Source organism: Polypterus senegalus, chromosome 15 (assembly GCF_016835505.1).
Source record: "Polypterus senegalus isolate Bchr_013 chromosome 15, ASM1683550v1, whole genome shotgun sequence".
Taxonomy (NCBI): Eukaryota; Metazoa; Chordata; class Cladistia; order Polypteriformes; family Polypteridae; genus Polypterus; species Polypterus senegalus.
Genome location: NC_053168.1, coordinates 73,672,164 through 73,697,164, shown reverse-complemented (window position 1 = coordinate 73,697,164; position 25,001 = coordinate 73,672,164). Strand labels below are relative to the sequence as shown.

The 25,001-nt window shown below is 40.1% G+C and overlaps 1 protein-coding gene across 3 annotated transcripts in view; it reads right to left on the bottom strand.

Annotated features, from left to right (window-relative positions):
• LOC120515667 (trichohyalin-like) overlaps positions 1–25,001 on the bottom strand; it is a 974,785-nt gene that overhangs the window by 115,561 nt on the left and 834,223 nt on the right. For all 3 annotated transcript variants that reach the window (XM_039736884.1, XM_039736886.1, XM_039736885.1), the window contains one exon: positions 16,038–16,131. In XM_039736884.1, coding sequence (XP_039592818.1) covers positions 16,038–16,131 — 94 coding nt within the window. The remainder of the gene's footprint in view (positions 1–16,037; positions 16,132–25,001) is intronic.

The following is a 25,001-nucleotide window of genomic DNA, read 5'->3' as shown; positions in this document are numbered from 1 at the left end:
GGAATTCATCGTTTGTTGTATATTGTGAAGTTTGCCCCTACACACTTAAAATAACATTTCTTCAATAGCACTTTACTGGGTTGTGTAGCTCATTCTAGAACATTAGCTTGACAAAGTGCCATTTTATTCTGTGAAGGGTTCTTAGCATATGAAGTTTGTTCTTTGGGCCTTGAAAAGGTTTCTAATCGGTCAGTCAGTCAGTCATTATCCAACCTGCTATATCCTAACTACAGGGTCACAGGGGTCTGCTGGAGCCAATCCCATATGTGGACAAAAGAGAAATCTTTAATGTAAACTAGTCTACCTAGCAGAATGTTAGGAGATCGAAATTACGTAGCCTCTGGGTTACTGGATATAACCCATTCTTTTAAAATACCCATTAGTATTTCATAAATACAATATTATCATATATTTAATGCTATTTTTGGAGCCTGTGATGCATCTAAATATAGGGTTCTTGCAGTACTTGGTAGCCAAAAATGATTCACCTACAGCATCACCCTGAAAAACATTACTTTAACTTTTGGGAGTGTAGGCTGATGGATCTATCTACAATTTGAAGATAATAACCACTGTCAATAAAAATATGCATTCTATGTACGTTCTTATGTAAATCAATTTAACCAACTGATACAGAAGTAGCAAAGCAAAGCAATGCTTAAGTGAGGAATATACAAAAGGGAGAATTCTAGTACAAAAGTGTAATACAAATCTGTATTCCTTCTTGAAGTCTTGAAACTTTGATTATTTGATGGAGTAGTTCACTCACTTGTCACATACAGAACTACAGCAAAAAAAATCACTTTGTCATCTTACTTTAATTTATCTCCAAAACCTGGTCTCTCCCTCTACTCCCAGCGTAGTGACTGCCCACCTTCTTTCTAACTCTGACATCTGTCGACTACTGTCTGGGATGTGGCTTTAAATCCTGTTCTGAGATCAACTCAGGCCAAGCTTGTAAATCACTCATTGGGTTAGGCGTGGCCATGACTTTTGGACATAGTTTGACAACACTATTTGGGTTAAGATTTCCGGCAAAAAGATTAAATTAAAATGTATGAAAGACCCAAAAGAAACAGTTACAAATGATCAGGGATGGTACAACTACAGTCATGTGAAAGTTAATTACACCCCATGACTTTTTTTTCTTTTTTAGCTCATGTGGACATGTCAAAATTTGATCTTTGATCTTACACAGTATTTATAGATAAAGGTAATATACAATAACAAATAGCATACCGCATTTACTTTTGTAGTCCATAGTATAGTTTAAGTAAACATAAATGCAAATTTCACATGTGGAAAAAGTAAGTATGCACCTACACTGGGCAATTGGCGCAGTGATAAGAAACTGCGAGGAAAATTAAGGTGGTCCAGGACAATGAAAAAATCCGCAGGTTTGAGGGATTCTAGTGTTAAGGGAGAGAACGCAACCCAGTGGTTAACACTGATCAAGCAGTTGGCTTTAAACCCTGGCTGCATGACTGTGTGTAGGACTGACGTGTTTTTGCAGTGTTAATGCAGGTCTCCTCACACTTCTCAAAACACACTCATATTAGGCACACTGTGCATTATTCACTGTCAGCATGAGTTAACCCTACAATAAGGTGGTATCTGCTCCCTATGTTGTCAGGATAAGCTCTGGCTCCCTGCAGCCCGTAATGAAAATAAGGAATTTGGAAAACGGAAAGAAAATGAAAATTTTCTGCAAATAACACACTCTTAATAATAACTGAAAAATATAAACACTGGAAATAGGCATTGGTATATATTTAGCTCCTTAGAGATACCTTAACTGCTTAAATATTATTTGTGAACAAGCAAAACTGTAATAAATAATAATAATGCAAGTAGACTGCCTGACCTGGATCTACAGAAAGCAACAGAGTAGAATAAATCCATAATAATAAAGTGCTGAAAGTTTGATAGCCAGGGGAAACACATTTATTTACAGTAACAAGCAGCTGAACAGAATAACAAATGCCCCACGCCAAGATTATATGTATTGGTAGGTTTAAGCAGGATTACCTTGTATGAATCAGAGCAAAAATTTGTACTGTAGGTGCCTCATCAGACTCTACGAGGTAAAGTACAAGAAAGCTCTTTCACTGAATAGTTGTAAAGAGAAATTCCTAAAGAGACCTGAAAGCATTTAATTGTGGGGTTAGAGTCTTTTCCTTTGCTCAATCAATTATTAAAAGCTTAACTAGTGGAGCCAGGGTGGCCCAGGGCTGGGCCCTGCTCCGGTTACACCTTGGCTGTATTTTAGGACTTAACTTTATTATGAGAGTGGGAAACAATCTTCCTGCATTCCTCGGAAAAGCTTAATGCACGGAGCAGGTTGTAATCATACATAGGAGACAGCTTGGGAAAGTAATCATTAGTTGTCTTTTTTCGCTAATTTGAATGCTGCCGTTGAATTTCTGACTTTAAGTGGCTCATACCTTCTCAGATTTTCAAAAGAGTTATTCATCATGGCCCAAATTTTATATTTGGTCCTACAAATAGGGATTATTTTTTATAATCTTGGATGGGGAGTTTACCAATAGTGTTATAATGAATGAAATGATCACGGCGGACTATCTGTTGTTTTTTTCTTTATATATTGTGGTGGGAGCCTTGCCCAGATGGGGGTAGAGGACATGTCCATAGCAATACCTCCCCTGGAACACGAGAGGGCAACCCCCCTGGACTGCATAGGGGCCACAGGCTTGGAACTTGGAAGCTCAACCCTGCTGGGGCCCATGGCCACTACCTGGACAGTTCCAGAGCCTTGGACTGCAGTACTTCCGCCATTCCCAGAAGTGCTGCCAGAAGAGGATCAAAGAGCACCTGGAGCACTTCTATGGAACTATAATGGAAGCCACCTCATTCAGTTCAAGAGCCAGAATTGGGAAGTAGAGCACAAAGCTTGCAGGAGTGGTTTAAAGTGGAGGCGTCAGAGGGGAAAGAAGAAAGAAAGAGAGAAAAAGAGACAGAGCAATAGTGTTGTGCTGTATAATTGTGTACTGTGCTTTGTAGTGGGGAGTGGAGATAAAGTGCTGCCCCATGAAGAAATAAAACGTGTGTACTGGACAGTATTTGTGTCTGCCTGTCTGTGTCAGGTAGGGTGGATGGTACACTCCTGGGCTTCCACAATATATACACACCTAATTTATTCCCCAGCATTTTAGTTTGGTAATTAACAAAATAAATATTGCTTAAATTAAAATTAACAAACTCAAAATGCAAACATTATCATACCAGTGATAAGAATTAGTAAATATGGACATTATTTAAAATACATTGCATTTTCCAGGCCTCGTCTGCAAAAATTCTTTAAATGTGCTTCTGTAATATCACACTTGTTAACAAGTCAGCCAGTCAGGTTTATGACATTTTCTGTGGTATTTAAGCTTCCACAAGCATTAACTCTTAAATAACATTGCTGTACTGAAAAGTAATACTTTATGGGCAAATTAAACTAATTAAAACTTCAAATGTCACAAAGTACTGATGCTTTAGTTTTCAAATGTCTCCCCTCTTTTTGGCATTTGTATCCACTTTAGGGCTGCTTTTCTGAAATTAAACTTTTCAATTAAAGATCAATTTTGTTATTTCAGAATTCCCATAAAATGTCTTTGCTGTGGTTTTTACCTCATATAAGTGATCAGACATTTGCTGTTGCTTATGCTCATTTGGAAATTACTACAGAACAAAAGAGGCCTTAATTGCAGAGATCAACTACATAATAAAACGCTATGGTCTAAGTGTGTGTGTGTGTCCTGTCACGCAGATCAGTCTGCTTGCTCAGTTGGTGATGTGATTGAAAAAGGAAATTGTGAGTATTAAACACATAAGGAGGACCAAAGGCAAAGGAGACACGTTGAGGGTCACCTTCAAAGGTGGGAGGTATAAAAGCAGACTGAAGTTGAACAAGGTGCCTGAGATGTAACCTTTAAGGGAGCGCACTCAATAGACGGGGTGTCGGTCAAGAGGGGTTCTGACATACATAGATACACTATAAAAGCAGGCAGGAGGTGAACAAGGCACCATGAAAATAATGACAGAGTCTGAGAAGCAAGCTTTACGGTAACGTGCTTGAGAAAGGGAGTGCCGGTCAAAAGAGGTTCAGATACACACAGATACTGAGGAAAGGAGCTGAAGGTACACGTAGGACAAGAGATTTTTAAAATTTATTCTATCACCTGACTTGGACCGGTAGCGTGTAGTCTGCACCCAGACACTTCTGTACCATTCACATATGGTACCTATAAAAATTATTCAGGTTTTACTCCACAATTTCCTTGTTTATTGCCTCATTCACTTTAAATTTTACCCTCACAAGCGTTCCACAGCCTGCCATACAGCAGCATCCACACAGAATCATGCAGCCACCACGATGCTTCACGGTGGGGATGTTGTGTTTTTGAGAATGTGCATGTTTGGCTTATGTGAAGCATGGTCAAAATGCTCCAGATGTTGTGTTTTTGAGAATGTGCATGTTTGGCTTATGTGAAGCATGGTCAAAATGCTCCATTTCGGTCTCATCAGACCATAGAAACATTTTCGAGTTGGCTTCAAAGTCTTTCATGTGCCTTCTGGCAAACTCCAGCTAAGATGTCATGTACGTGTTTTTAACAGTTGTTTTGTCTTTGACGCTCACCCATAAAGCTGTGACCGGTGAAGCATCTGGGCAAGACTTGTTGTACGTGCACAGTCTCTGTACCTTGTAACTCCTTTAGACTTATTAGAGGTCACTTGCTGGCCTCCTTCCCCAGTCTTCCTCTTACACGATCATTTAGTTTTTGTGGACGCCACAGTGCATTATAAAGCTTAAGCATAACCTCCTTTGTACTCTACACATCATGTTATGTATTGTAACATTCTGTCAGCCTTATTAATGGTGTCTGTGCACAAACACTGTCTGGATGCACATAATGATGAGTCCACTATGATCCTAAGTTCTTTTCATAACATTTTTACTTCTTACATACCATACCCTACATTAGCCTAGGAGGCTGTGTCAACAATGATGCTCAAGGAAGCTCTGTATTAGCTCTTTATTACTTTTTTATATATACTGCACAATGTTTTTCAAGTTTCAATTCAAGTTTCAGTTCTTTATTGTCATGTGTACAAGTACAAGTACCATGTACAGTGAAATGCTTGCTTGCATGTGCTCCTGCAGAAAGTGAACATAGTCAAAAAAATGCCCCACACACAATAAATAAATGAATATAATAAGTAAATAAATAAAACTAGAATCCTAGGAATAAATGGCAGAAGTATATGTGCAGGTAGCAGTGGAGGTGACACAAGGTAACTGATTGTTCACAAGTCTGATTGCAGTTGGTTAGAAACTGTTCCTGAACCTGGAGGTGCGTGTCCGAATGGACTTTAGTCGCTTCCCTGATGGGAGGAGGGTAAAAAGTGACAGTGCAGAGTGACTGGGGTCCCGCCTGACACGGTTCACTTTCCTGAGACAGCGTGTAGTGTGGATGTCATAGATCACAGGGAGCTGTGTGTCTGTGATCTGCTGTGCTGTGTTCACCGCACGCTGCCGAGCTCTGCAGTCCTGAACTGAGCAGTTGCTGTACCAGGATGTGATGCATCCTGTCAGGATGGATTCCACAGTACACCTGTAGAATCTGCACAGGGTTATGGGGGACATCTGGGCTTTACTCAGTCTCCTGAGGAAGTGGAGGTGTTGCTGGGCTTTCTTGACTACTGCCGCAGTGTGACTTGACCATTTAAGGTCATCAGTTAGGGTGCTCTGTTGCCCGTTTGCAGAAATCCACAATCATCTCCTTAGTTTTGCTAACGTTGAGGTTTGAGGTTGTTGCCCTGACACCATTCTGACCTTCTCCCTGTAGGCTGTCTCATCGTCCTCGCTGATCAGACCTATTACAGTGGCATCGTCAGCAAACTTGAGGATGGTGTTAGAGCTGTACTTAGCTATGCTGTCATGGGTGTAGAGAGAGTAAAGCAGAGGGCTCAGCACGCTGTCCTGCGGGGTGCCAGTGTTGATGGTGATGATGGAGGAGATTTTTCCACCAATATGCACTTGCTGAGGTCTGCCGGTGAGGAAGTCCAGTATCTACTTGCACAGTGAAGAGCTAAGCCCCAGATCCAGGAGTTTAGAGATGAGCTGGGATGGAATGATGGTGTTAAATGCAGAGCTGTAGTCCACAAACAGCAGCCTGGCATAATAGTTCTTGTTCTCCAGATGAGACAGGGTGGTGTGAAGTGTTATGGAGATGGCATCCTCCGTGGACCTGCTGCAACGGTAGGCAAACTGGAGGGGTTCCAGACTGTCAGGGATGATGTCCTTGATGTGTTCTAGCACCTGCCCCTCAAAGCACTGCATGACTATGGGAGTAAGTACTACTGGGCGGTAATCATTAGGGCAGTCTACTCTATTTTTCTTTGGGACAGGAAAGATGGATGTGTGCTGGAAGCAGGTGGAGACAGATGAAACTCTCAGAGATGTGTTAAAAATATCTGTAAAGACAGCAGCTAGCTGGTCGCAACATGTTTTAAAAACGCAACCTGAGACTCCGTCTGGGCCGGGTGCTTTGCGGATGCTGAGTTGGGAAAAAGTCTTCCCCACATCATCCTCGGTGAGCCTTAGACTGGAGTCTTGCGGCGCTGCTGGGAGTCGCACAGGCCTGTCTGTGTTAGCAAGTTTGAAACGACTCATCCGGGAGTGAAGCGGCGGTAGCTGTGGCTGCGTGGGTCCGGGGTTTGTAGTCTGTGATCAGCTGAATACCCTGCCATATCCGATGAGCTTCTGCTGTGCTGTTAAACTGAGAGTCTAGTTTGTGGGCATACTGGCGCTTCGGAGATCATACCTGCTCTTTTTGTATGCCTGTGTATCTCCGGAGTGAAACCCAATGATGCGCTCATGGATCCGCCGGCGTACTTCAGCACACATCCAGGGCTTCTGGTTGGGAAATACGCGTAAAGACTTTGTGGGTACAGAGTCATTCACACATTTTCCGATGAAGCCTGTGACAACTACGTCATACTTGTCCAAATTTTCAGAGGACTCTTTGAAAACATTAAAATCCACAGATTCAAAGCAGTCCCTAAGTTTCTCCTCCGCTTCTGGGGTCCAACAGTGCACCTCTCGCAAGACCGACTCTGCGCACTTCAACAAGAAGGGTCTGGCTGCAGCCACTGTAAGGTGTTGAGCTCCACAGTAAGCGGAAACACGTGACCTCCACAGTAGGCGAATGAATATAGGACCTACCCAATCACCAGCCCTAACCTTAAAAACACTGGGGAGGGCAGCAAAAGTGAAATAGCACGCCTAAGCTTAAGATAGTGGGGGAGGGGCATATTCCTTCTTTAGCATATAAAATGACCGTTCACGGAAATGTCAATCCCGGACAACAAGTAATACGAGGCAGGACAGGATCCAACTTAAAAAGCTATTTCTTCCGCAAACTAAAAAATCCTTCTAAAAACACACATGGATGAACACCTTTCCAGAAAAGAGTACGATGAAAACGGTTTCTTTTAACTAAATGAAGCCAACCCAAACAACCGGACGTACAAGGCAGGATAAAATTAAAAAGACTAAACGGGACTAACTAATATAGGACCCACCCAATCAACAATCCTAACCTTAAAAAACACTGGGGAAGGCAGCAACAGGGAAATAGCATGCCTAAGTTTAAGATAGTAGGGGAGCGGCGTTCTTCCGTCTACTGTGGCGGTCATGTGTTTCCGCTTACTGTGGAGCTCAACACCTTACAGTGGCTGCAGCCAGATGCTCTTGGCTTCAACTGCTGCTTGTAAACAGGGAGGAGCAGCACAGAGTGGTGGTCTGACTGTCTGAGATTCGGCCACGGGAGCCATCGATACACGTTTTTGTGTGCGGTGTAGCAGTGATTCAACATATTAGCACCCCTGGTGGGACAGGAGATGTGTTGATGGTATTTGAGGTAAACAGACCTGAAGCTTGCTTTGTGGAAGTCACCGGCGATGATAACCAGACCTTCGGGGTGTGTGTTTTCACAGTCCATAATGAGGCCGTACAGTTCCTTAAGTGCGTTGCTGGTATTTGGTTGGCCCAGGGGTTGGGGCAATGGGGGTGTAAACAGCTGCCATGTGTACAGCTGTAAACTCTTTAGGCAGGTAAAGCGGCCGGCACTTGATGATCAGACACTCCAGGTCTGGTGAACAGCTTTGTGAAATGACTTCCATATCCGTACGCCATGCGTTGTTGATGAGGAAGCATACCCCACAACCTCTCTTTTTTTTTGGTTTTTGGTATACTCTTGTATTTTTTTTCCCAACTTGCACATGTCACTAAAACAAAATCAGTCAGTGGATAGTAAGATCCATTTCAAGATTCACAATTTGGTTTTTCTGGATATGGATTTTTTGCCCTGAATTCTGCTTTTGTTTTAACTTTGTTTTAGCAATGGAAAAGATCTGAGTGCTGTCTCACCAGAAACTAAAGAGGAAGCCCCCTTACTCAATCGGAGCAACATAAAACTCCAAAGCAAAATGTGTTTAAATAGGCAATTATTAAATCATCATGGGTCTTCTCTCAAAACTTTAACAAAAAAGCCCACCTCTGTTCAGACTCTGGAGAATACAAAGCTATCTGTGCAGATATGTTTGACAGGAAAATTGGCCCACCACCAACCTTCACATTAAATCATCCATCCAAACATTTTTCATTAATATATGGCTAAACCATAATTAAGATTAATACAGTGTCACTGATGGAAAAAAGGAAAAGTATTCAAAACAGAAACCAGATGTCATGACTGAGGTGGAAAATAAATAAATTCTTCTCAACTCATTACATTTGCCCAAGCGGTCTTAGAAATTGTAGCAGTTTATGGTGCTAACCTGGAAGAAGAAAAAGAAACCTCAACATCATTTCCAAGGTGAGCTTGAAGGGATTTACTTTACTCTACGGACTCTATGCAGTCAGAGCAAGTATCTGTCTACTAATTAGCCCAAGAGTAACAAATAACACATCACAATGAGAAAAAAATACATGTGAAGCAAAACAAAAGAAAGGAAAAATCTGTAAAAGGAAAATGTGTTCAATGTGCGAGCAAGGAAAGCACACTTAGGACAGTGAGGAAAATACGATTTAGATTGCATCTGACTCTTCTAGTGAGTTTAGCTAAGATTTCATGCCATCTTTACTTGAAAATAAATGCCCTGAAGTCACTCAAAAGTGCTTGTATGCCCTGTCGAACTAGGGAAGTGCTTGCTTAAAAGTCACAGCAGACATAAGCACACCAACTCCAGTGGTGCTCTTATATAGTGAACACAAATAATGAGTGAAAGCTAATACCTGTTATGGTTTACCCAGAAGTTTATTTCTGGCTCATGTAAATTGTTGCTTTATGTTATATTTGTATATTTTCAGGACAGTAGTGAGAGTTATGTTACATGGGTTGGAGACGGTGGCACTGACCAAAAAACAGGAGACAGAGCTGGAGGTGCTCTGCTAAGATTTGCATTAGGTGTGATAAGGATGGACAGGATTAGAAATGAGGACATTAGAGGGTCAGCTCAGGTTGGATGGTGGGAAGACAAAGTCAGAGAGGCAAGATTGCGTTGGTTTGGACATGTGCAGAGGAGAGATGCTGAGTATATTGGGAGAAGGATGCTAAGGATAGCGCGGACAGGCAAGAGGAAAAGAGAAAGGCATAAGAGAAGGTTTATGGATATGGCGCGAGAGGACATGCAGGTGATGGGTGTAACAGAGCAAGATACAGAGGACAGGAAGATATGGAAAAAGATGATCCGCTGTGGCAACCCCTAACGGAAGCAGCCGAAAGAAGATGTCAAATCATCTGTATAACATATATTGAATATTGTTTTTACTTATTTGGTATGTTTATGTGGGGCGGCATGGTGGCCTGCTGCCTCGCAGTAAGGAGACCTGGGTTCACTTCCTGCGTGGAGTTTGCATGTTCTCCCTGTGTTTGTGTGGGTTTCCTCCAGGTGCTCCGATTTCCTCCAACTGTCCAAAGACATGCAGGTTAGGTGCATTGGCGATCTTAAATTTCCGTAGTGTGTGCTTGGTGTGTGTGTGTGTGCCCTGTCCGGGATTTGTTCCTGCCTTGCGCCCTGTGCAGGCTGGGATCGGCTCCAGCAAACCCTTGTGACCCTGTGTTAGGATATAGCGGGTTGGACAATGGATGGATGAATGTTTATGTTTTAATTATGTGCCCTGGCCCGTTAAACTTGAGTTTCAGGGAGCGGAGCCATTATAATACACAGCTGGAAGACCACCTTCTAACTACAAGAGCTCAGGCAGGTCAAGTTCTTCATATTGGTATTGCATTTTTGGAGAGTACTTGTTTTGTAGATTTTTTTGTAATAATTTGACTTTTTCTTGCTCTGTTTTATTGATTGCTGTTTTCTGATTTGTGAATCTGGCTTGGTTGCCTTTTTATCCACACCTTTGTGGCTTTCCTTCAGTTATTTTTGTATTTGAATATTTTGTTTTAATAAACTTTATATTATTTTTCTAAGGAGCCATAGTGTCTCTCTCATGGTGTCTCTCTCTTTTAAATTAATACATTGACTTTTTTCAAGTGAAAGGAGTGTTTACTTGCTGGGTCTCCTCCTTTAGTTACTGTTTAGGCTAAAGTCTACTTTCAAACTGGGTAGGGGCCCATTTTGAACAATATACCTCAAGCCTGGGTCTAAGTTTCAGTGGCTTGGGCCTCCATTTTGGCATTTGTGAGCCACAGCTTATAACAACACCAAACAGATAGTTTTTATACAGAAGGCAAAAAGAACATGAAATAAACTGGAAGTGCACGGTGTTTGAATAATACAACAACAAAATTTTTGGAGAAAATGGATGCATATTTAAAGGATAAGTTTAGTATGTTTCAAGTCAGTTATTTTTTTACTTATTGTGTTGTGACAGATAGGGGGCACTATCGCTCCCTTGAACCCCTGTCCACGACTCCAGACACCAGGTAAAAGTCCAATAAGTGACTTTATTAAATTGCCACAGTGCACAAAGCACCCTCTTCTCCACTATACTCATCCAATAACCAAATACAATAACAGCTCCCAGACGCGTTGCCACCCTTCCACCCAGCTCGGCTCGCCGTCTGGGAGCTCTCATAGTCCTTTTATATTCCCTGACCCAGAAGTGTTCCCAATCCCCAGTCCATGTGATCTTGTATCACTTCCGGGTCAGGTAAAAAGTCATTTTCTTCACCCCGGAAGCACGTCAGTCTTCCTCTGAAGCCTTTCCGGGTTATAGGGCACAAAGGAATCTTCGGTCCTCCCTGCAGCTCCCTCTTGCGGCCCCTGTGGTATCCAGCAGGACTGAGGATAAAAACTACAAAGTCCACGACTCCCTGCTGGTCTTCGGGGCACCTCCATACTGCAGGGAGGGCTCCAACTGGCGGCCTGGGGGTATTGGCCGTGATGACAAGCTGGCCAAATACCACACTGTATTATTTTGTCACATAGAACTGCATTCTAAAATGAACCTTCTTTATCAATTGTAAAAATGCCTTGTCTGTTCTTGCAGCTTATAGTAGGGCTAAAATGTAATGGAGGCCATAGCTGAATGTAAAAAGCTCAAAGCATAATAAATATGTCCACTTTAAAGAAGAAAAGGTTTTTATTTAAGAAAGCATGCCTTTCAGTTTAGTGAGGCAAAGAAGTAGAAATAATTATTTTATCACAGAGCTCTGGAACTATTTTTTTAAGAATACATTTCCTGTTCACTTTTTTTTGTCTCCCATCTGCTGTCATGGTTTAAGTTATGACAGCCCCAACAAGTCCTCAGCACTATGCTCTATTCTGCTTATAACCCTACTTTCACATCTGCAATTCTGTTTCTTCAGTGGTTATATTATACCATGGCTTGTAACAACAGACAGATGTGAGTTCAAATGATATAATAGCAATCGGGGGCTGCTAAAGTGGCCTAAGCATCTGTGTTCGCCCTATGATGGAGTTAGTCCCTGCCTTGCATCCAATGAAAAAAAAGTTTCAGTTGACCCATGACCCTGCCCTAGATAAACGGGTTAGGAAGATGAATGCATTATTGTTATCACTATTATCGTACCTATGGCAAAGAAAAATACTTTATATGAATAGATTAATCTTCATCCTAACATATGTGTAATAATAATAGCAATATTAATAATAATAATATTGGGTGTCAAGGTGGTGGAGTAGTAGCACTGCTTTCTCGCAGTGAAGGAGACTACAGTTTGCAGGTGCTGGAAGTTTACATGTTCCCTCCAGATGTTTCTGTCCAATGTTTCCTGGGATGGGCTCCCCCTACCCTGTGACACTGCCATAGATAAGCAAGTTAGGAAGATGATAGATGGATGAATGGATGCCTATTTGTTCACTTCTTGCTACTTGATTTACATACTGTGTGCCTGCTCACTATTCTCTCTTACTTTTAGCTTTGTGACATAAAGAAATATTGTTCCATATATTGAAAAGATATTAATGATCGTAAGAGCACCATTTCAACAGGTAGACAGAGCAAAGGTACTGCAGAATAAGATGAATGAGGAAGTTGGCAAAGACATGACGCACATAGGCAGGTCTTTAAAAATGGCTGAATCTCACAACAGTGGTTTGTTTTTTGCTTTTTTTCTTTCATAAAACAACACGGATACAATCTTTCAATGCAATATGTGTTGTAATCTTAAGATGTGGATCAATACTCAGTAACTTTTTTGGCTTGAAAACTTTATATATTTGCTAAGTATTGAGGCTTGGATGCTGGGTTCCACAGAGCTTTATTGTAAGCTGCAAAAACTGATTATTAGAAATGCTTGACTTGAAAAACACCAAACTCGTCCATTAAATAGAACATTTTAAAACACATCACATCTCATTTATGTTGTAAAATTGGACTCCAAAAACTTTAAAAAGACCTCGAAACTTAAAGAACTCTTGGCCCTGAAGGTCAATGTCAGGCCTGCAGTCTGCACTCTTGAAAAAGACCAAAGCCTATAAATCCCCAAACGGGAGAATTATGCATCAGCAAGTAAGTTTTTTCTTAAAAGGAGATTGGGAGAAAAGAAGTAGTCAAAGCCAGAAAAAAGGGGTTAAAAGCGAGGAGACTGTTGCATTGTTACCAAACTCAAAAGGAAAATGAAAAATCACAGTCAAAAAGTATGTGGTAAGTTGAGACCAGAAAGGCAGTTTAGATTCACAGTTGTTTTAAACAAAAGTCCTATTGCCAAAAAAAATTTTAGAATCTGCAAGAAAATACCCGAAATGACAACCTTTTAATCCATTGTCATTACTGTTGCTTTACACCTACTGAAGACTTGCCACCTAACAACATGGAGATAGCCTAATGATGACCAAAATGGAGGTGATCATAAACAAACACAATTTCAGCGAAAATGATACAAAATATTTCACAATAACAAAAGTATGCTTTCATTTGAAAAATTCATAAGAGATTCAGAATCTAGGGCACCAGAAACACCCAAAACAAGTGCTCAACCTTGTAAATCGACAAAGAAAAATGCATAAAAAATAGTAATGAACCCTTTCACAAAAAGAATGGAACTTTAGAAAGCCTTGGTCCAAAGAATAAACCCAATCTATTTTTCAAATATAAAGCTGATTCAAATAAGACAAAGTACAAAGAATTATATTTAAAAAAACAGTAAGCCTAGGAAAATACAAAAAGTAGCTGCCTGAGAGGCAATCCAAAAGCAAATAAAATCCAACATTTAAAAAATAACTCTGTTAAAAAGCAAACACAAGCAAATTTTCAAGACACTAACTAGTTAATCAAAACTTATAAAATCTGTTAAAAAGCAAATCCTGAAAGGGGAGTCTGTGACGATGTGGGTTCTGCTCCATGCTCCCATTGCTGTTCAGGAGCCCTTGAACCCAACACCGTCGACAGTTATAACCGAGATGTGCTAGACAGTGAGACAACAACAGTTGAGCAAAGGGATGGTTCAAAAAGTGCAAAAGTGCTTTTATTTAAAACAGTCAACAAAACAAAGTGTTCAATAAAGCAGTGCCGTGATTCCAAAACTCTTCATTAAATAAATAATCCGTAAAAGAAATGTGGAGGTTAAAAATATACAAAAAACAATCCTTTGAAACAAGGTTAAAACGTTCTTTAGGAAGCAGTCTTTAAAAACAAATGACAAACCCGGTGCTTCTTTTCTGTTAGCGTCTCACCTGCTTCTCCCATTTGGGCTATGCAGCAGGCGAGACTCTCTCTGCAGCTGTCCTTTTCTACACACAAACACAGGTCTGGAGACCTCCCGATCCTGGCTTTGGTCTGGCACTCATCCCAGGCCTGAGACTTGGACTGCTTGATTTCCAGGACGCCCACACCAAAGACTTCACCTCCAAGTCTCCCGACTCCTGCTGCCTTTCCGGTTTTCTGTGGTCAATCGCCCTTCACTGGTCACTCCCGCTACATGATCGCTCAGCGGGAGCGACTTCTACTTCAACTCCTGGGTGTCGGCCTAACACCCAGGCTTCCTCGCAGCTGCCTGAGAGTGCTCGTTCGCTCGCTCGCCCACATGCTCCATGTCTCTCTCTCTTGCCCCGACTTGCTCTCTCTCCTCACTGCTTCCTGCATTTCCTTCTCTTTTCGTTTTTTTCTGATCCCCTCCCCTAACCGACTCGCGCTTTTTATATTGATAGGGGCCACAGCAGCTGCGGCACATTAGTCACAGGAACAATTACGGACGTGGGCAGTCCCTCACCTGTGCACTAGGTGAGAAACACCCACACCGCAGATTGCCCCATGGCTTGCTATGGCCACCACACCCCCTCATTAAGCCACCACGAATGCGGTGATTATTTATTTAAACGGCCTTTGCTGAGTGAGCTGTGGACCCATAACATCACAGAGTCAAACAACTGATACGTAGGAACTAATGCTTCAGCTACATCAGGACCTAAGGCAGCTGCAGTGTCAGAGGGTCCCACCCCCCTGGGCTTCAGTATAAAAAAACAAGTATGATAAATAAGAGATTTAATATGAGAGAATAAAAAGAAAATTATAAAAGAATGAATATACAAGAAAATACTAATTAAAAAAACAACAATATTATATAAAAGGAAGGAAACATATGCATATTTAGTAACACAAGGCACAAAATGGCAAAATTAAAAAGAGCAGGGAAAGAAACTAAAGTAAGGGCAGAAACCTGATCAAACCATGACTAGTCCTGATTCAAAACTGGAACTCAAAAGACTTCTGAGGTTTTGGTGTTACTAGCTACATTGCAGTGTCAGCTTTCTTTCAGATTATTACAAGTGCCCTGGATGCTAATAGAACAGTTGTAAAAATAAGATAATGAACATGCACACAGTACAAGTTAGTGTAACTCTGCATCTAGCCTCGAACAGTTCAACAATAAGTTGTTCAGCTTTGTACCTATTGTTCATCTCCAATGCATTGGGACATACGGGGAACATGAGCTAACTCTGAAAGTGCTAAAAGAAATATCATTTTAGAAAACAAAATTGCGAAAGCATGTACAAATGACATGTAAAAAATACAAAAATAAAAATAAAAAAGACAAATAAAAAATATAAAAAATATTCATAAAGATGAAAGTTCACAGGGCGGCACGGTGGCGCAGCGGGTAGCGCTGCTGCCTTACAGTTAGGAGACCCGGGTTCGCTTCCCGGGTCCTCTCTGTGTGGAGTTTGCATGTTTTCCCCGTGTCTGCGTGGGTTTCCTCCCACAGTCCAAAGACATGCAAGTTAGGTGCATTGGCGATCCTAAATTGTCCCTATTGTGTTCTAGGTGTGTAGGTGTGTGTGTGCCCTGTGGAGAGTTGGCACCATGCCCAGGGTTTGTTTCCTGCCTTGCGCCCTGTGTTGGCTGGGATTGGCTTCAGCAGACGCCCGTGACCCTGTAGTTAGGATATAGCGGGTTGGATAAAGGAATGGATGGATGAAAGTTAATGTTTTTTTAACCTTAAATATGAACAAATATTCAGGTTTTGGATAGTGTAAAAAGCTGTATATGGATAATTTTGTTTCAAAATAAACAGTGAAAATCTGAAATGTGGCCTTAGCCTACATACCAACAACAAATGCTTTTTTCTTTGTCTTCGAATTCATTCCAGTGATTGCAGCAGTTGAGCTTTTATTAAGTTTCTTTTGATTGTCTTTCTTTTCCTACAAAGTAAACAAGAATAATTTTAATTTCATTTTTTTAAATAAATGATTAAACAGATACCAGTACCATATTGGCTTGCCACATTCCATACTTGCACACAAAAAGATACGTATATATAAAATAAGAATGTAATATGAAAGAGCTTTAGGAGAAAAAGGTCATAGGTGGTGTGTGGATCTAAGAGAAGATGTACATGAAGAATCTACCATAACAAATATGGTGCCATTACAGGGCGGTAGGTCCACTCCTTTTATCAGTGACATGCCAGTGGGCTAAAAAGAAGCTATAACGTAATATTTATGATATAAAAGCCTAGCTCTGGGCATTTGTCTCTTTATCTTTTGGTTCCATGTTTGACCTTTGACAGGGCAGAACATTAGAATGGAGACTGGACCAGAGTTGAGACAAAAACAAAGGTCATAAACAACCAACCTTTGTCACAAGCTAAAATATTTAGTATTAACCAAATGTCACCTCCCAAATATTAACCAATGGCCATCAAACATTCAAACAATGTTCTAATACCCTACAAAGTCTCAGAGAACACAGACTAACTTGCAAATAAAGAATTTATTTTGAATCTAGAAGTCATGGAAGTTCACCATGCTGACCTGTTTATTGTTTTGGCTGAAACTTAAAGTAGTTGCGCGGTAGCAACTGAGGATCATTACTAATAACAATAAGTCTTTCTAAGACACAAAGAGATGTTACATTAAAAATTTATGTTACAGTAATAAAAAATAACAACAATAAATAGTACAAATTAAGTTCTGCTGTCAACAAAACCCATGATTACAGCACTGCAGATAAATTACATTTTCCTCATTAAATATCATGACTTCTTGCATTATGCTGAATTTTAATTCATAAAAATAATTACCTAATGAAACAGTTTATTAACAGTTGTGCTAACAGAAGAAGAAAATGTCTAACAAGTAATGATAATACACATTCCTTAACATCTAACCACTCAAACATCAGATAGTCAGGAGGGATGTAACAAAATGATAATTCTAGGCTGAAACCAGTGCCAAATTTTAGAAAACACTATGTGAAATACCAAATGCCAAACACCTATTTTCATTTATTTTTTTGTCTATTTCTTTTTGGCCCATTTCTTTAGATCTCTGGTTGCTCTCTCCATCTTTTTGTCACTGTATAACTTCTGCCATCTTGATCACATGTGCTTAAATAGTTTTTAAATAACTGCTACCAGGGTCCAGAATCCAACTCATCACAGTTGGACATTTTCTATGATTTCAGCATGGAAAAGAACTCACATCTGCTGGGGCTCAGATTGGTGAGATTGCTCTGTTTTGTTCAGTTTTATTTACTTCAGCATAGCTCCATTACTACAATCATTTTCCATCATTGTTTTCTTCCCCAGTCACTGTTTCATTCCGGCCTTTCTGTATCTTTGGCTTATGGTATTTTTTGGATGTATTGTGTGTAAAGGTTATTTGGGGAATATTTTTGTATGGGCTACATACTGTATAGGGTGGTCCAGATCTAATTATGCAATTTTCATTACACTGTAACTTATTAAGTTTATTACATAGAAAATCACCCGAAAAATCCCGGACCATCAAGAAGTGTACGAACTGACGACTTGAAGAACTGTCTTTGCACCAAACTGGAATCGTCAAAGTCATCCAGACAATCTGGATCTGCATAATTAGATCTGGACCACCCTGTATAGTGTTTATTAGCTGAGGGATGTACATGTACATACATTGTTGTTGTTTTTGTTGTTTCCATGATTTGGGCCTGTGATTGTAACAGACAGATCCAAGTTCAAGGTGTAAGACAGCGATATGACTGTCATACTTTGTCATACATTTTAGCACTAAGCCATGTTTCAGCATGACATAAAGTGTAATCAGTCCTGATCTTACTGTTTGTAGCACAATCAGACTCTTTTGTTCACCACAGAAACTGTATACCAGAACGCAGTCCTTGTGGCATGCTTTGCAGTTCTGATCTTATGCCGCTGATTAACTACAGCTCCCTTTCTAAATCCATGCTCTGTTTAAATCACTTAGTGGAGTGGCTAGTTTCCTGTAAAATTAATTAATTCTCCCACCATTTGGCTGAAGGTTCGTATCTTCAGTTCTTTATAATAATAATCTGTAGATAATATTAGTTCAGTCAGTTCAGTCTTACGAATGTTTATACTATTGCCTTCCTATTCTAATAATTTCCAGAGAAGTAATCTTTTCTTGTTCTTTTATGGTTAAGTAAAGCAGCAGGAAGGAATCTGTGCTATGAGCTCTTTGCACATGTACCCTTTCCCAGTAGATGTGTTGAGGATCTGCGGAACTATCGAACAAGTATAAAAGGAAAATATACAAAATATACAAGTTGTGGTAACCACTTTCAAGGCAAAATTGAAAGAGTAAACAAATTTGCTGCTGAAGTTCAGAAAATCTTTCTTTGTTTTAAGATAGACGAGTTTGTAGATTCACCAATGCTTTTCAATAAGTGATTTTTGAAATTACTGTACAGTAATAACTTAACTTTGTACAGCATGCTTTATTCAAGATATCTGAACAAAATTAAACTGTCTTAATAAACAGACAGACAGACAGACATGGATATCACAGAAGGTACTTCTTGCATTTTATGCAACGCACCTAAAAAATGAAGTGAAAATGTACTAGATATTGTACATGAACGAATCTATACTAATAAAAGGCAAAGCCCTCACTCACTCACTCACTCACTCACTCACTCACTCACTCACTCACTCACTCATCACTAATTCTCCAACTTCCCGTGTAGGTAGAAGGCTGAAATTTGGCAGGCTCATTCCTTACAGCTTACTTACAAAAGTTGGGCAGGTTTCATTTCGAAATTCTACGCCTAATGGTCATAACTGGAAGGTATTTTTCTCCATTAACTGTAATGGAGTTGAGCTGGAATGACGTGGGGGGAGTTTCGTGTGACATCATCACGCCTCCCACGTAATCACGTGAACTGATTGTCAACGCAGTGCGTAGAAAACCAGGAAGACCTCCAAAAAGCGCTTAAGAAAACATGCATTATATAATTGAGAAGGCAGCGAAAAACAATAAGAAGCGAGCGAGTGACATATACTACCATATTCATGAGTGTTGCTGCCTCGGAAAGAAAGCAAGGTGTAAACCTAAACTTTAAATTAAGTTCATAGACAGGCTACCGCTGGCGTTTCACATGCCCACAGGTAATGCGGGATACAAGTTTAATGAGAGGACGCAGGATATAAACGAGAGTTTTGATCACTTTGTAACTAAGTTAAAATTGTAGGTGAAGGGGTGTGCTTATGCAAATTCCGAGAGACTGTGTTTGTGGGGATTGACAGTTAAAGGCGGGTGGGGAGTCACGCCATCATCTCCCTCCCATTCATCTAATTTCGGTCTGAGCTGAGCTCAGCTAACGCCGTCTTCAAGCAACTTCGTCAGACTGCCACCAAATACTCACAGAAAAATCCACAAGTTAATACACACGAAACTCTCTCGAGTTTCTCCACACTGAATCCTCCAGGCACTACTTACAAAAGGTCACATTGACAATCGTGTTACGTTATTTTTAAAATCTTTCCTTTTCTTAGCACAAGCACAGCTGAGAAGCTTCGATGCATGTGCTCCATAACGTTAAAAATAATGCATTTAATCACACTTTGCATTACAAGCAAAGGGGAGCTTTTGTCAATGCATGATTTCCTGGTACACGATTACATTGATCAGCGCATCCCGATTCATTTTACCCTCGCACCACCTTAGTTTGAGAAGAAGTATGAAAAAATATGAGGTTAACACAGAAAAACATCACCAATTCAAGCTTTATGAATAATCGATTCGCCATCAATAATTGTTTTGGTAAAGCCATCCTCCTTCCATTTTATAATTTTTCCGCCATTAGCCATGATTAAATGAACGGTAAATAAAGTAAGAGCAAAGCGAGGGTGACTTATTTAGGCAGGCATATATATGACAGCAACACTCATGACAATGTCAATCATGTTACGTTATTATTAAAATGTTTCCTTTTCTTTTTCATTACTTCTTTAACACACTACTTCTCCGCTGCGCGCGGGATTTTGCTATATATATAATATATGAATGACCTCCAAAGAGCGCTGAGACTTTTGATATCATGAACGTGTCTGCAAAAGCTGTGGTCTTCTGCCCAGCAAAAGTCGAGCAGCCAGCGCTGCATAGCTGTGCCGCCTTTGAGACGCTGACTGCGCTTCTGCCTTAAGTCAAAGTGAGCACTTTTAATTTTTTTCATCCTCCCCCTGCGCTATAGCCCAGACAAGTGCAAACACGGGACCCCTTTTCTACACCACGGCAAAATAATATTAAGGCGATTCACACTTTCTTTTGCACGATACGATTATGAGGTCCTCACCTCGGATTATGAAAACACGCACACGAGTGGAGGACTGACAGTGCCATCACAGCTGATTAATGGCAGGGACGTCTCACCAGTCTACACAAGACCCACCGCGACTGTCCCCAAAAGGCGATCATAACGCCAGCGAACACATCTCTCTATACTATATAAAAGAAAAAGGCAACTTTCCTTTCTTTACACCTTTTTTTCCTTTTATCCCAAACCAAAGCCTTTCTCTCTTAACACTGCAGAGGACACAAAACTAATTTTCTTTAAATGCCGGTAAGGCACATTACCAGAGGCACAAATTTGAACGTTCACATAGAAAATGTAATTTCTATACCACAGCCGTCGTGTAGCGCCTTTCAAAAGGGATCTACTACCGAGAGATGATCCATATACATTTTAGCTGCTGTTAGTTACTTACCTGTTGTGTTACACAGTCTTTAAAATGTAGTTTACCTGAAACCACTCCAGTAGTGCTCAATGTACCTGTACTTCTTAAAACGTTAATGTTTTACTGTTTAATAACTTATAGACTATATTTTATTATTTTTCCCTTGCACTCAGTGACCAAAGCTATACACACACATATAGACACATACAAACATACACACAAGTATATGTATGTGTATATATATGTATGTATGTGTGTATATGTATATATATATATAAACACACACACACCCCATCTACATTATATATATATATATATATACATATACATACACACACACACACACACACACACACACACATATACATACATACATACACATATATATAATTTGTGTGTGTGTATGTATGTATGTATGTGTATATATGATGTAGATAGGTATGTATATATATATATATGTGTATATGTAGATATGTATATAGATATGTAGATATGAAGATATGTATGTGTATATATATATATGTATGTGTGTGTGTGTGTGTGTGTGTGTGTATATATATGACCGCAGCAATCCAAGCTGTGAGAAAACACTAAAAAGGAGGCGTGTCAGACGTTGTGGTACATTTTCTGATGCAGCTAGACGAAAAAAACTTTGTGACGCTGCCACCAAATACACAAAACAATTACTTTGACAATCATGTTACATTATTTTTAAAATGTTTCCTTTTCTTTTCATAACTTCTTTAACACATGACATCGCAAGGCTGGTATTTTGCTATATATATATATATCACAACGACACTCATAACAGTGACAAAACAATTACATTGACAATCATGTTACGTTATTTTCAAAATGTTTCCTTTTCTTTCTCTTTCCTTCTTTAACACACTACTTCTCAGCTGCCAAGCTGCTATATATATATATATATATATATATATATATATATATATATATATATAGATAGATATGAGATATATATATATAGATAGATAGATAGATAGATAGATAGATAGATAGATAGATAGATAGATAGATAGAGATATATATATATATAGATAGATAGATATGAGAACAACACTCATATCAATGACAAAACAATTACATTAACAATCAAGTTACGTTGTTTTTCAAATTTTTCCTTTTCTTTTTCGTACCTTCTTTAACACACTACTTCTCCGCTGCGAAGCGCGGGTATTCTGCTTGTTAATAAATAAATAAAAAGCATGACAAAACATAGTTTTTTGTAAATAACAAATGAGTCTCAGTTTACAAGTACTTTAATCAATGTATATTTTTCCTTCATGTTGACAAACAGAAAAAAACAAAAAATAGCTTAAACTGGAGTAAGGGGGTAGGTGAAGAAGTAAGAACTGCCTGGAAAACTTACCTTGGTTAGAATGATTGTTCTCTCACTGTTTGCTGACTTGTAAATTTGAAGACCTTACACCCAGTCATTAATAAATTGTTTATTTCCAATGATTTATAACTTTCAGACTTGAGCATAATGTGTGTAGTGAGCCAAAAATGTCAGTTTATTTAAGCAGAGTTAGGTTGTTGTTGTGTTTGGTCCATTCCGTGTTTGGCAAGTCACACAGATACACTTTGTGTAATAAGCTCAGCTTATTTAAATCATGTTTCTTTGCGTCCCATTCATGATCCCTTCTTCACCTTTCCCTTGTACATTTGGTATTGCTTTAGTAAAAATATTGTGGTTTCTCACTGACTTATCCAAGAAGACTCAAAGGTGTAATTGTTTCCAAAGAAACGTCTGTAAAGTACAATGTTAGGAGCCTGAATACTTATATGAATGAGAGACTTCAGTTTTTTATTTTTTATTAAATATGTAAACCTACCTGTAAACATGTTTTCACTGAGCCATAGGTTATTAGGTGTAGATTGAAAGACAAAAATAGCAAATTTATCCAATTAAAATTAAATCTACAACACAGCAAAGTGTGAAACAAGTGAAGGAGTCTCAATATTCTCTGATTCCACTGTTTATATATAGTGCTCAAAAGAATTAAAGGAACACTTTTTAATCAGAGTATAGCATAAAGTCAATGAAACTTATGGGATATTAATCTGGTCAGTTAAGTAGCAGAGGGGGTTGTTAATCAGTTTCAGCTGCTGTGGTGTTAATGAAATTAACAGCAGATGCACTAGAGGGGCAACAATGAGATGACCCCCAAAACAGGAATGGTTTAACAGGTGGAGGCCACTGACATTTTTCCCTCCTCATCTTTTCTGACTGTTTCTTCACTAGTTTTGCATTTGGCTACAGTCAGTGTAGTGTACTGGTAGCATGAGGAGATACCTGGACCCTACAGAGGTTGCACAGGTAGTCCAACTTCTCCAGGATGGCACATCAATACGTGTCATTGCCAGAAGGTTTGCTGTGTCTCCCTGCACAGTCTCAAGGGCATGGAGGAGATTCTAGGAGACAAGCAGTTACTCTAGGAGAGCTGGAGAGGGCCATAGAAGGTCCATTTGCTGCTTTGGGCAAGAAGGAACAGGATGAGCACTGCCAGAGCCCTACAAAATGACCTCCAGCAGGCCACTGGTGTGAATGTCTCTGACCAAACAACCAGAAAGACTTCATGAGGGTGACCCAAGGGCCCCATGTCCTCTAATGGGCCCTGAGCTCACTGCCCAGCAGCATGCAGCTCGATTGGCATTCTCCATAGAATACCAGAATTGGCAGGTCCACCACTGGTGCCCTGTGCTTTTTACAGATGAGAGCAGGTTCACCCTGAGCACGTGACAGAAGTGAAAGGGTCTGGAGAAGCCATGGAGAACATTATGCTGCCTGTAACATCATTCAGCATGAGCAGTTTGGTGGTGGGTTAATGATTGTCTGGGGAGGCATATCCATGGAGGGTCACACAGACCGCTACAGGCTTGACAAAGGCACCTTGGCTGCCATTAGGTATCAGGATGAAATCCTTGGACCCATTGTCAGACCCTATGCTGGTACAGTGGCTCCTGGTGCACGACAATTCCTGGCCTCATGTGGTGAGAGTATGCAGGCAGTTCTAGGAGGATGAAGGAATTGATACCATTGACTGGCCACCACACTTTCCTGACCTAAATCCAATAGAACACCTCTGGGACATTATGTTTTGGTCCATCCAATGCCACCAGGTTGCATCTCAGACTGTCCAGGAGCTCAGTGATGCCCTGGTCCAGATCTGGGAGGAGATCCCCCACAACACCATCTGTCATCTCATTAGAAGCATGCACTGATGTTGTCAGGCATGTATACAAGAACACAGGGGCCATACAAAGTGCTGCGTACAATTTTGAGTTGCTGCAATTTAATTTTGGCAAAATGGACTAGCCTGCCACATAATTTTTTTCACTCAGATTTTTGGGGCGTCTTTGAATTCAGGGCTCTGTAGATTGATCATTTTCATTTCCATCAAACGATGTGGCATCCTTTCGTTCTTAACACATTACCCAGTCTATATCAGTATAGATATCCAGGAGGATTTGTTTTTCCCATTGAGATCTGACGTGTTTTCAAAGTGTTCCTTTAATTTTTTTGAGCAGTTTATATATATATTGTCACACACATACGCTTAGGAGGCAGTCAATAAGCCATGAGGTGAGTGAAACATCGTGAGATGAAGAGTTCATTTGTGGTACTAATACCTCTCTCTCATCAGATCCAAAGAAGAAAAATAATGATCTCATTTACTTACCTGCAACACTTCTGGATTCACAAAATGGCCACTCAACATCACTTCAGTTTCTGGCTCCTGATAATGATGTCACTTCCGCCCTTTCAATAATGACACCACATCTGGCTTCCAAACATGATGTCACTTCTGCCCCCTCTGATGACGGCACTTCCGGTTCCTAATCAATGATGTCACTTCCGTCCCACAGCATGTGATGTCATTTCCTGCCACATCACTTCGACCACCATTTTATGTATAAATACCACCATATTTCATCTGTATATTATCAAATGCTCTGTTTTTTTTTATCGTTTTTTGCTTTATTTTTCACAACGTTCGCCGGACATTATACAGGGTTATTCTCCAATTCTTTTTGCATTGTCGATACATGAGCGCATGGAAGGCAGTTAGTGGG